At 38.6% G+C, this 13,432-nt stretch overlaps 1 protein-coding gene across 5 annotated transcripts in view; it reads right to left on the reverse strand.

Annotated features, from left to right (window-relative positions):
* Positions 1-13,432, reverse strand: part of LOC139765550 (uncharacterized) — a 32,743-nt gene that overhangs the window by 11,288 nt on the left and 8,023 nt on the right. For all 5 annotated transcript variants that reach the window (XR_011716686.1, XM_071693093.1, XM_071693094.1 and 2 more), the window contains 7 exons: positions 10,632-10,792; positions 9,198-9,310; positions 8,891-8,970; positions 8,059-8,189; positions 6,634-6,915; positions 2,357-2,672; positions 670-881 (listed from right to left, as the gene is read on the reverse strand). Coding sequence is in view for 4 of the 5 variants with exons in the window: in XM_071693093.1 (XP_071549194.1) it covers positions 670-881; positions 2,357-2,672; positions 6,634-6,915; positions 8,059-8,189; positions 8,891-8,970; positions 9,198-9,310; positions 10,632-10,792 (1,295 nt within the window). In the remaining variant the exon portion in view is untranslated. The remainder of the gene's footprint in view (positions 1-669; positions 882-2,356; positions 2,673-6,633; positions 6,916-8,058; positions 8,190-8,890; positions 8,971-9,197; positions 9,311-10,631; positions 10,793-13,432) is intronic.

Here is a 13,432-nt window from a genome sequence, read left to right on the forward strand (position 1 = left end):
ATTAAGTCAAATTCTAGAAAGCATATCAGACTCGAAAGTAAGGTGAACATTAACTTGCTATTCTTAGTGCAATCAGATGCATCCCTTTATGTTAGGTATTAAAAGGAAACACATCTTCAATCTTTTATCATTACTTCATCTTAAATTCAACTAGGTAGTCCAGTATATACAGCCTCCAGTTTGTTACAGTGAACCACGGAACTTCATTCATTATACAAGAGCTTTACAAAATGGTTCCACTGCATTTGACCCTCACCTATTTTGTTTTATATCTTCATAAAAAATATTCCTAGTCCTGACCAGCTCTCCCACTAAATCTCACTATATTCTCTGAGGTCTACCTCTGCTCTTTCTAACTTCTACTTTTCTGCTATACATCTTCTTAACCAACATATCATATGCTACAAGTTTTATACATCCATGCTATCTAAAAATATTTTTATCCATGCACCTTTCTCATGACTTCTTTCCAGGATATGATCTTCTTATCTTTATTCTTCATTCCATTTACCTAATTCCAACTATACTGCACAAAAAAAATCAACTTAAATTTCTCTCACCTTTTACCTATATTGACCTACATACATCTTAACAATGATTCTTAATGAAACAGTTCAGGAAGCTGCATAAAAAATAAAAAGAACACAAAAAACAAAGCTTTCTCTATACCTGACATTGGGATCAAGGCCATGTTGCAGCAGAATAATAAGTAGCTGCCGGATAAAAGTGAAGGCTCCTGCTTTTTCCTCTTCACGGGAAAGAGAAATATTCTCACTGGCAGTGAACATGAGTACATGAAGAGGCGTCAGATTGGATCGAGATGAGCAGTTGGGATTAGCACCATGTTTACACAGTATTCTAACACAATTTAGGTAAAATATCTGAAATGAAAGATCAAACATTTAGTGTTTTCAATGATATGAGGAAAGAGACAAAGTTTTGTTCTTTTCTGTACTATTTCTAATGTGTTACATATGGCTCATACGAATTATTTTCTATATCAAAGACTACCAGGGTCTTTAAGTCTCCATGGTATGAAGGATGTGGTCCAGACAGAGAGCTACTCTGTTGCCAACAAATATGTGGCCATATAGAAGGAGGATGGCTGGACAGGTTATTAAATTTCTATACCAAGTTTGTTTTTATCACACATTAAAAGGAAGACATGTATTGGAAAATGATGGTCGATTTGAAAATAACATATACAAATAATGAATACAAAGAGAACCATAGGTCTATATTGCTCAGCCATGCTCATAAGTAAACACAGACACAGACATATGAAGTTCAATTCAAGCCATATTAAATGTTTTAAACCTTGTTACAACAGTGATGGTAAGCCCCTGTATGCAAGTGCATTTGCGTTTGTGTGTATTAGGGGCTGGAAGGGCTGCAACATGGCTATCAGGTACCTCCATCACAAAGGGAAATAGTGAAACTAATGTAAATCTAAATAATCCTTATGCACTTACTTTATAAAACTCAGCCTAAAGTATCAGATTCCCATATATGTAGTATGAATAAGCTGGGTAATGAATTTATACATTTATTTCAAGGTGACAAACCAAGATCAAGACCTGCCAGCTGCCTGTACACAGCTTTCTCTCCCACCCACCTATCTACCTACCTAACCACAGTAGTCAGACTCAAACACTGACTTGTTTAGCAATTTTGACCCCACTCATACACTGTTTATCCCACCAAGCTGTACCTTGTAAGTCTATCAGCAACTGTGCCTAAGTTACATGTCCAGTAAAGTCTTATCCCAGCATGCTGAGATTCCAAGGAAACTAACACAAAGTAACAATAAGAAATAGCTTCTTTTCAATATTTTGCTAACCTTTCCTCTTCCCTTCTGCTTCCTCCCTTTCCAAACTCTCAGAGGGAGACCTCCTTTCTCTCACAAATTCTTATTTCTTGAACTGAGCAAATATCAGGCTATTGCATCACTTACATGACAGCCAAGCCAGCTAGCAAGATACAAGCATGGCTGCCATGTCTTCAATGAATGACATATAATCTATATACGAAATGTTTGGAAATGATTTTGCATTTAAATCCTGAACATGAAGTGGGAAGCAAAATAAAGACATACAGAGTATTACATACATGTGGACATACTCTATGGGTTAAATTCTGTACAGGAAACTATGCATCCTAGCTAGATATAAAGTACAAAATTTTAAGAGATAACAACAACTATGAATTGCATTTAAATTCAAATTAAGCAGGAGTATTCTCCAAACCAATAACCTAAATGCCTTTAGCTATACAATGAACAGACTCAGGTAGAACCTGTACCAATCACTGTGGTGTCTACACACCTAAACAAGTTTCTCCATTCATCATTACTAACCTTCATGGTGTGAGTGAAGTGGTGCAGAGGATCCTTGTTTATGAGTGGCACAAGGCACACCATTAAAGACACAGACCCATCTCTGCCCACAAGATTGGGATTGCCACCATAGTGGAGCAACATGTCCAGGAGCTCATAGCGGAATTCCCAGTCCCGCACGTGACGCAAGACACAAGCTAAAGCTGAGTTACCCTGTTGGTTTATACTTGGTGATGCCCCATTTTGGAGTAAATAGCGGACTATATGAAGCATGTCCCACTTATTCCATGGTGGGGGATCATGGTCATAACCATAACGAGCTTCCTCTAAAGCATACCTAGAAGGGATGTATTATCAGAAATTAGACCAAAGCAGCATCTACTATTACAAATCCATAGATGAGAAAATATAGAATGCAACATATTTATTAATCTAATTATTATATTTGATCGCTATTTCCCGCTTTAGCAAGGTACAACCAAGAAACAGATGAAGACCCATCCAATCACATACACATATACAAGCCCTCCCCTACTTATGACCTATGTGACTTATGGCCACCAGTACATATGACTGGAAAAAAACATAAATCAAAAAACAAATATTATGAAATATGAACAGAATGTGTACAGAATGGAAAAAAGTGAGAAAAATGGAAGTAAGGGGAGTGGGGGAGGAATGGGATGTATTTAGGGAATCAGTGATGGATTGCGCAAAAGATGCTTGTGGCATGAGAAGAGTGGGAGGTGGGCTGTTTAGAAAGGGTAGTGAGTGGTGGGATGAAGAAGTAAGAGTATTAGTGAAAGAGAAGAGAGAGGCATTTGGACGATTTTTGCAGGGAAAAAATGCAATTGAGTGGGAGAAGTATAAAAGAAAGAGACAGGAGGTCAAGAGAAAGGTGCAAGAGGTGAAAAAAAGGGCAAATGAGAGTTGGGGTGAGAGACTATCATTAAATTTTAGGGAGAATAAAAAGATGTTCTGGAAGGAGGTAAATAGGGTGCGTAAGACAAGGGAGCAAATGGGAACTTCAGTGAAGGGCGTAAATGGGGAGGTGATAACAAGTAGTGGTGATGTGAGAAGGAGATGGAATGAGTATTTTGAAGGTTTGTTGAATGTGTCTGATGACAGAGTGGCAGATATAGGGTGTTTGGGTCGAGGTGGTGTGCAAAGTGAGAGGGTTAGGGAAAATGATTTGGTAAACAGAGAAGAGGTAGTAAAAGCTTTGCGGAAGATGAAAGCCGGCAAGGCAGCAGGTTTGGATGGTATTGCAGTGGAATTTGTTAAAAAAGGGGGTGACTGTATTGTTGACTGGTTGGTAAGGTTATTTAATGTATGTATGACTCATGGTGAGGTGCCTGAGGATTGGCGGAATGCGTGCATAGTGCCATTGTACAAAGGCAAAGGGGATAAGAGTGAGTGCTCAAATTACAGAGGTATAAGTTTGTTGAGTATTCCTGGTAAATTATATGGGAGGGTACTGATTGAGAGGGTGAAGGCATGTACAGAGCATCAGATTGGGGAAGAGCAGTGTGGTTTCAGAAGTGGTAGAGGATGTGTGGATCAGGTGTTTGCTTTGAAGAATGTATGTGAGAAATACTTAGAAAAGCAAATGGATTTGTATGTAGCATTTATGGATCTGGAGAAGGCATATGATAGAGTTGATAGAGATGCTCTGTGGAAGGTATTAAGAATATATGGTGTGGGAGGCAAGTTGTTAGAAGCAGTGAAAAGTTTTTATCGAGGATGTAAGGCATGTGTACGTGTAGGAAGAGAGGAAAGTGATTGGTTCTCAGTGAATGTAGGTTTGCGGCAGGGGTGTGTGATGTCTCCATGGTTGTTTAATTTGTTTATGGATGGGGTTGTTAGGGAGGTAAATGCAAGAGTCCTGGAAAGAGGGGCAAGTATGAAGTCTGTTGGGGATGAGAGAGCTTGGGAAGTGAGTCAGTTGTTGTTCGCTGATGATACAGCGCTGGTGGCGGATTCATGTGAGAAACTGCAGAAGCTGGTGACGGAGTTTGGTAAAGTGTGTGGAAGAAGAAAGTTAAGAGTAAATGTGAATAAGAGCAAGGTTATTAGGTACAGTAGGGTTGAGGGTCAAGTCAATTGGGAGGTGAGTTTGAATGGAGAAAAACTGGAGGAAGTGAAGTGTTTTAGATATCTGGGAGTGGATCTGTCAGCGGATGGAACCATGGAAGCGGAAGTGGATCATAGGGTGGGGGAGGGGGCGAAAATTTTGGGAGCCTTGAAGAATGTGTGGAAGTCGAGAACATTATCCCGGAAAGCAAAAATGGGTATGTTTGAAGGAATAGTGGTTCCAACAATGTTGTATGGTTGCGAGGCGTGGGCTATGGATAGAGTTGTGCGCAGGAGGATGGATGTGCTGGAAATGAGATGTTTGAGGATAATGTGTGGTGTGAGGTGGTTTGATCGAGTAAGTAACGTAAGGGTAAGAGAGATGTGTGGAAATAAAAAGAGCGTGGTTGAGAGAGCAGAGGGTGTTTTGAAATGGTTTGGGCACATGGAGAGAATGAGTGAGGAAAGATTGACCAAGAGGATATATGTGTCGGAGGTGGAGGGAACGAGGAGAAGAGGGAGACCAAATTGGAGGTGGAAAGATGGAGTGAAAAGGATTTTGTGTGATCGGGGCCTGAACATGCAGGAGGGTGAAAGGAGGGCAAGAAATAGAGTGAATTGGAGCGATGTGGTATACAGGGGTTGACGTGGTGTCAGTGGATTGAATCAAGGCATGTGAAGCGTCCGGGGTAAACCATGGAAAGCTGTGTAGGTATGTATATTTGCGTGTGTGGACGTGTGTATGTACATGTGTATGGGGGGGGGGGGGGGGCCATTTCTTTCGTCTGTTTCCTTGCGCTACCTCGCAGACGCGGGAGACAGCGACAAGGTATAAAAAAAAAAAAAAAAAAAAAAAAAAAAAAAAATGAACTAAAGAATCTTATATAAAAGGTAAAAAGAAAGTGCAGAATCATATAATAAAGCAGGTTAATAAAAAACGAAAAAATCATAATAGAAACTAAATAGCATAAAAGAATGCTGTACAACTCTATGAATTCTATATGCCTTGCTGACATATGTTATGAATTCTATATGCCTTGCTGACATATGTCTGACTTATGTCCATTTCGAGATGCAACTGGTCAGTCAGAACAGAACTTGGACGTATGTTGGGGAATGTCTGTATATACATATACACAAACATATACATATATACACATACACTTACATATGTATATACAACATATATACTTGCTTGCCATTATCCATTCCTGGTGCCAACCCACCCCACAGGAAACAGCATCACCAGGCCCTGCATCAGCAAGGCTGCACCAAGAAACATACGAAGAAAGGCCACATCTGCCCACATACATTCTCTATCAGTTATGTATAATGCACCAAATCCACAGCTCCCTACCACATCCAGGCCCCACAGACCTTTCCACAATTTACCCCAGATGTTTCACATGACTTGCTTCAGTCCAGTGACGACAAAACATATTTTCATTTATCTCATACTTAATAACTGTTTCACGCATCAATTAGGTAGTGCCTAATTTTTTTTTTTTTTTTTTTTTTTTCAAAAGAAGGAACAGAGAATTGGGCCAGGTGAGGGTATTCCCTCAAAGGCCCAGTCCTCTGTTCTTAACGCTACCTCGCTAATGCGGGAAATGGCGAATAGTTTGAAAGAAGAAAAGAAATATACATACAAATACACAAGACATATGTACACATGTACATATTCATACTTGCTTGCCTTCATCCATTCCTGGCACAACCCCGCCCCACAAGAAACAGTATTGCTACCCCCCGCCCTACAGGAAACAGTATTGCTACCCCTACTAAAAACTACCTTTCAGAACAAAGTTATAATGCAGTTACACAATGCAACAAATTCCAACACAGTTAACACTGTCAAATACCAAAACTATGCAAAATCTCTTTCTTCTAAATCACTGCTCTTCCATAAGAGTGAACATCTAATATGACCATGAATAGTGGCAAGGAATATCTCAAAAATGAGTTAAGATTACCATTTATCAGCAACATGACATCCATGAACAATGCCACCAGCTGGTCACCAAAACAAAAACTTTGTGCCAGATAGCTTTAATATGATGGACATTCAGGCATGAAAACATTATCTTAGTATAAACAATGAGTGATAACCTACACTATCATGTTACAGTACTGTAATACTTATTTCATAACTGTAACAATTACATGAAAAAATATATTCACATAAGTGTCATACAATAACAAAATGAAAGAGAACTGGTACTTACCTAACTATAAGAGCATGAAGTGGAGTATTCCCGAGAGAATCAGCAGTGTTAATATGTTCTTTCAGGCCATGCTGAAGTAACAGTTTAACTGTTTCTAAAGTATCTTCAGCACTTTTTTTTCCTAAGAGGAAAACAACATGGAGGACAGTCATCTGCTGTGTGTAAGTTCTAACCGTAGTCTCGGCACCACACTGAATGAGCAGGTCGAGAAATTTGAGGTCATGAAGAGCAGCTTGATGAATGGGGTAATACTCATCATAACACTGGTTAATCTCGTCAGACCTGTCCACAATTTTACCAAGATAAGTTCTATGTGAACAATTATATCCACACATTTTACCTACCAAATATCAAAAACAATTATGCTAAAACTCCAAACATCATGGCATGTTTAAAAGATGCATATTTCTTTTCCACTTTTAGAACAAACAGTTGCAATTTGGTGCAAGAACATTTAGCACCCATAAACAATGAAAAAGATTTCACTCCAAGGACCATGTATGGGTGGTAAGGTTTTAACTGCTGTTCACTGTTCAATAGTGAATATCTCCTTGTCTGCAAGGATTCCATTCTTTGACAGTGTGATGATATGAACCTAAATTAGATATCAACTAGCCCACTGTATAATCAATCTGATATATGTCCATGGAATGCAAACATTTCATCCTACCATATATCAAAAGTACCAAAATCTTACATCCTTCTTTCATACCATTCGCCATTTCCCGCATTAGCGAGGTAGCGTTAAGAACAGAGGACTGGGCCTTCGAAGGAATATCCTCACCTGGCCCCCTTCTCTGTTCCTTCTTCTCAAATGAAACATCGATTTACAATCCAACTCTAATAAGACTTTTAATTCTCTTCACACGAAGCATTATATTTAAGGCTTAAACATACATCATACATATCTAACTAGGAGAATTACAAAACATGTAAAGAATGACTAAAAATATCAAAATAATGAAACTGAAGACTGAAGCCTGAATCTGATGAATCTCACACTTCGTACTAACAACTACAGAAATGGAGTAGCAGCTAAAAGAAATGGTATAATTCAAGGATGAAGATATGTAACGAGCACTAAAATCTAGCCCTGCTTTCCTGGCAAAATCTTGTAGGAGGTATCCTTTTCCACTACTGCCTCGTGCCCTAATCTTTTTTTCACTTTCTGGGAGGGTCATGTTTAATAATGTATAAATTAACTGATGCAATTCTGTGGTAAAATGTCCTTAGGCTATGTTACTCCATAAAAATTCCATTCTTAAGAGACAGACACAGAGAAAAATGTCCCTAAGAATGTACTTTCCCCATATACACTGGGTTTCCTCTGCTTGTATAATGACATTTCATAAAGAGACAGGTTTTCTGAAACTCTGTTGTTATTCAATGGATGTCTGTAAACAGCAATGTCAACAAGGCACTTACCTCTCTAATACTAAGTATTTGACACAGTTCCAAGCACCACGTTCACAAGCAATATGAAGCAATGGTCGCTTCTGTTGCCAGGGAAGCCAATGGTCCTCACCTTGCTGCGTCAGTAACTCCAAGATATCCACCTAGGTCAAGAATTCTAACTTTACTCAATAATGCAACATATTTTTCATGACAATAAAGTTAACATTTGCAACAACTTCAAGTTAACATTTGCAACAACTGAGTTCCAAGATACGTAAAGATTGGAACATTGTTCTTTTTGCTAATATGCATAAAAATCCATACACCACTATACATCTAACAAAGTTAAAAATTCCATTCTCCTTTATGTGGATTGAATTAAGTACAGACTGGATTGCAACTTCTGTGGTAATTAATAAAACAAAATTGGTATCCCTATCCATGTAAGCCAGCAATAGGCAGAAATACTTAACTTCCTGAAGTAGATTTGCCTAGCTACTGCACTCGACTTGCTGAAACCATTAACTATTTAAGTTCTTTTGTGCCTTGGAGGATGCCACTTTATCATTATCATCATAATTACTATTATTACTATCATTCATATCATTATCATTAATAATATTCAACCCCAGGACCCCATTTCCTGTAGGGGCTGCTGCAGCTTCAAATATGCACTACTTCCAGTAACAGGGAAAGGATGGATTCTTTCGGAGTGAGAAATTCTTTGAAAAGACTGCACTCCCTTTCACTGACAGATGATGATACAGTCTCACCAAAAGTGATATTTACTTGCAACAAAATCACAAGTACACAAAATCTGGTAATGCCAGGGATAAACTAATAAATGTATAAACATATTTACCTGGTCTCCATCGATGGCATAGTATATAGCATTCTGCAGCTTATCACTTGATCTGTCTCCCATGGCCACATCTTGTACACCTGCATGAGGAAAACTCAAGTTCTTTATTGGACATAACATATATTGGGAATGCTTTAAATACCTTGATATGCAAGCGGCAGAGAACAGAACTACAGGGACTGAAGTAGACAACAAGGATAAATTCCTTTACTGCCCTTCTAGAGTTTGGAAGAGCTGAGGATTGATGGCTGATGAGGTGACACTAGGGGATGATAGCAGAGATCTCTGCTAGGAATTTAATACTCACAATATTTCCCCCGTTGTTCACAGTTCTGATTGTGTGGTCCTGGCCAGCACATGCGAGCTTCAACATCAATTCTGGCGCCATGTTTGAGCAGTACTTCAACGCAATCCTCGTACCTTTGGGACATAAATCTTTTGTGAAACAGGAAGAGAAATATACCACAGTGACAGACTTATGTATGAAAACTGCATGAACAGATCTAAGTTATAATTCCACTTATATCTCTACCCATTAACGTATTTTCCTAATTCCAACATTCAATGGGAGGAATAAAAGTACAAATCCTAAAATAAACTAAAAAAATATCAAGTAAAAGAAAAATGAAATTGGTAACAAAACCTACTAATTTGGTATTTATCATAATAAAAACTTACTATCTATGATGAGACTAAAATCTAGCCACTTCAGCTAAAAACGAGCTCCCATGAGAAGAGTCTGCAATCGTTCTTCTGATAACCTCTACTTATAGATCTTTCATCCTTAAAAACTCCTTTATTGATCTTTCTCTCTTCTTTCAGCCTTCCAATAAACTACTATAAATCTTCACCTACCTATCTTCCATCATGCATCTTACATTTCTTAACCATTTTGGTAAACTTTCACACAAGTAACTTGCCAAACCCATACAAAGTAGCTTGCATTTGCAGATAAAACATGACAGTCAAAATCATGGCCAATCTACACAGCCTTTAAAGGTTATGGAAAAGCAAGGCAAGATTATACAAAGCCATGGGTAACAGGTTAATTAGCTCAAATGCAAATAAAAATACTCAGGATGAAAATTCAGGAACAAGTAAAAAGCCCCTTGCATGAGAAAAAATAAAATGGGAAGCCTAATGCGATGTAACCTATTTAATTTCTGGAGTTATAATGAGCGGAACAACACAGCCAGTAATTCAGTTAGGGTCTATGAAACAACAAAAACAAAAAGTAAGAAAAAGAAGAAAAGGCAGAGTAAAAAACTGAAGAAAAAAGGAACATCAGTCACAGTTGTTTATGCAATCTTAGAGAATGGAACACATCAGTATAAAGTCTATACTTAATCATCAGGTAAACAAATGTTAACTGATTGTTAGAAGACTGTCAAGGAATTGAATGTATGGAGTGCATTGTCAAGATAAAGCCAGACTTCACAAGCAAATACAAGATATATCAAGACACGAAAACTGAAAGGCATTGAGTTTTCCAATGGGGATATACAACTACAAAGAAAGAGACAATTGAAAGACAAGGTGTTAGACTAATTATTCTGGTGAGAGAGACTGACTATCAAATTTCATAAGGTAACGGTAAACACTGGAACTTTTAATTACTACATTCTGCAGATAATTGTGATTGATAAAGTCAGTCTGCCAAACAGAATGGATTATGTATAGTCCTTTAAAGTGGCCATATAACCAGATCATATCTTTAAGGCGATAAACGTCAATCACTTACCCTCTTAAGCAGGCTATGTGTAAAGGAAGGGAACAGACTCCACGGTTGACATCAACATTACGGGTAAGGCACCAGCGCACCATCTCCACATTGTTAATGCCCACAACCTTCTGCAGCAAGTTGTAGCCTTCCTCATTGTGTACATACAGCAAGTTCTCATTCTGAGAACAGTATAGTCTAGTGAGTTTCAAGCAAAAAAAGTACCTGAAAACATACAAATAATTCTGACCATTCAAACACCATCTGAAGTTACAGAGTTCTTTGTAAAGGTGGTGAAGAAGGTACAGTAATGGTGGATGTCACAGTTGGCTAGGGGTGTTCCTGATGCAATCAAGCAAATGAAATTGTTATTCACTGAAAGGCCACACACATAAAATGTGGAATATACTAACTGAGCTCCAGGATTACTAGAAGTAAGATAACCATCTCCAATTTCTAGAGAAGAATACTAAAATTTCCATTATGAGAAGATAACCCCCAAAAATTACAAAACCATATCAAAGTGGGAAGCAAGTAAGCTAAGCTAGTAAAATTAATACATATAAAAAAGTAAAAAATGAAGGTTATGAAGAGGAGCATAATAAATGTCATCAAACAGTATAACAAGCTTTGAAGATGACAGCATGAAGTATAAATAGGATGGAAACTTGGCAAAGTCAATCACAATACAAACAATGAAACAGTCTTTGTCCTGTCATACCCAACTCAGTCCAGTAATATATATATATATGTTGGTTTGCGGCAGGGGTGTGTGATGTCTCCATGGTTGTTTAATTTGTTTATGGATGGGGTTGTTAGGGAGGTGAATGCAAGAGTTTTGGAAAGAGGGGCAAGTATGCAGTCTGTTGTGCATGAGAGAGCTTGGGAAGTGAGTCAGTTGCTGTTCGCTGATGATACAGCGCTGGTGGCTGATTCGGGTGAGAAACAGCAGAAGCTGGTGACTGAGTTTGGTAGTGTGTGAAAGAAGAAAGCCGACAGAAATGTGAATAAGAGCAAGGTTATCAGGTACAGTAGGGTTGAGGGACAAGTCAATTGGGAGATAAGTTTGCATGGAGAAAAACTGGAGGAAGTGAAGTGTTTTAGATATCTGGGAGTGGATTTGGCAGCAGATGGAACCATGGAAGCAGAAGTGAATCATAGGGTAGGGGAAGGGGTGAAAGTTCTGGGAGCATTGAAAAATGTGTGGAAGTCAAGAACATTATCTTGGAAAGCAAAATGGGTATGTTTGAAGGGATAGTGGTTCCAACAATGTTATATGGTTGCAAGGCGTGGGCTATAGATAGAGTTGTGCGGAGGGGGGGGGCGGATGTGCTGGAAATGAGATGTCTAAGGACAATATGTGGTGCGAGGTGGTTTGATTGAGTAAGTAATGAAAGGGTAAGAGAGATGTGTGGTAATAAAAAGAGTGTGGTTGAGAGAACAGAAGAGGGTGTTTTGAAATGGTTTGGTCATATGGAGAGAATGAGTGAGGAAAGATTGACAAAGATGATATATGTGTCAGAGGTGGAGGGAATGAGGAGAAGTGGGAGACCAAATTGGAGGTGGAAAGATAGAGTGAAAAAGATTTTGAGTGATTGGGGCCTGAACAGGAAGGAGGGTGAAAGGTGTGCAAGGAATAGAGTGAATTGGAACGATGTGGTATACCGGGGTTGACGTGCTGTCAATGGATTGAACCAGGGCATGTGAAGCGTCTGGGGTAAACCATGGAAAGTTTTGTGGGGCCTGGATGTGGAAAGGGAGCTGTGGTTTTGGTGCATTATACATAACAGCTAGAGGCTGAGTGTGAAAGAATGTGGCCTTTGTTGTCTTTTCCTAACGCTACCTCACACATATGCGGGGAAGGGGGTTGTCATTTCATGTGTGGCGGGGTGGCAATGGAAATGAATAAGGGCAGACAGTATGAATTATGTACATGTGTATATATGTATATGTCTGTGTGTATATACATGTATACATTGTGATGTATAGGTATGTATATGTGCGTGTGTGGATGTGTATGTCTATACATGTGTATGTGGGTGGGTTGGGCCATTCTTCCGTCTGTTTCCTTGCGCTACCTCACTAACGCGGGAGACAGTGACAAAGTATAATTAATATATGTATAATTTCCAATCTTTGCATCCCTAACATTTTCACAATAATTCTGCAATACTGTCATGGGCAACAAGTGTTGATCTTAAAAAAAAAGAGGGTTTTGGTAATGTAACAGTAAGCCAAGATGAGATCTCTTCTAATCAAATATCATGCATTTTCTTAAGAGCATTGTCAACTAATTTAACTTAAGTCAAATTCATTTGTTGAACTAAAAAAATGTATCATCGTTCCAAATACAGCAAGGGCTTCATGCGAGGCTGATGGTAAGGAAAAACCTGCTGTTTCAATTTCTTTGAGATAAGGTGAATTACAACAACACTGTTGTGTTTATTAAAATCAAATCAAACAATCAGAACATTTCTATGAAAAAACAAAAATTCACACCAAAATCAGGAACATCACTGGTTAGCAATGACAGCATTTTTCAAAGGTGCTATACAACATTTACTATCCTGTATTTGAACTAAGCATGCCTGGGGTAAGATGAAGCTGTCTCCAATTTAGTCTCACAGTATTCTGTTTTCTGAGAAAGACGAAGCTATAGCAAACAAAACTAATCCCTGGAGACTAGCTGATTTTCCTTTACTGTAAGAAATAGCAAAGACATTTGCAGAACACAGAAATAAAACATCAAACACTTGAGGAATGCGACAAACAGAAAGGATTATTATACAACTTTCCTCACAGGTAGGGTTAGTTGTACAGGC

Source organism: Panulirus ornatus, chromosome 55, assembly GCF_036320965.1.
Source record: "Panulirus ornatus isolate Po-2019 chromosome 55, ASM3632096v1, whole genome shotgun sequence".
Classification (NCBI taxonomy): domain Eukaryota; kingdom Metazoa; phylum Arthropoda; class Malacostraca; order Decapoda; family Palinuridae; genus Panulirus; species Panulirus ornatus.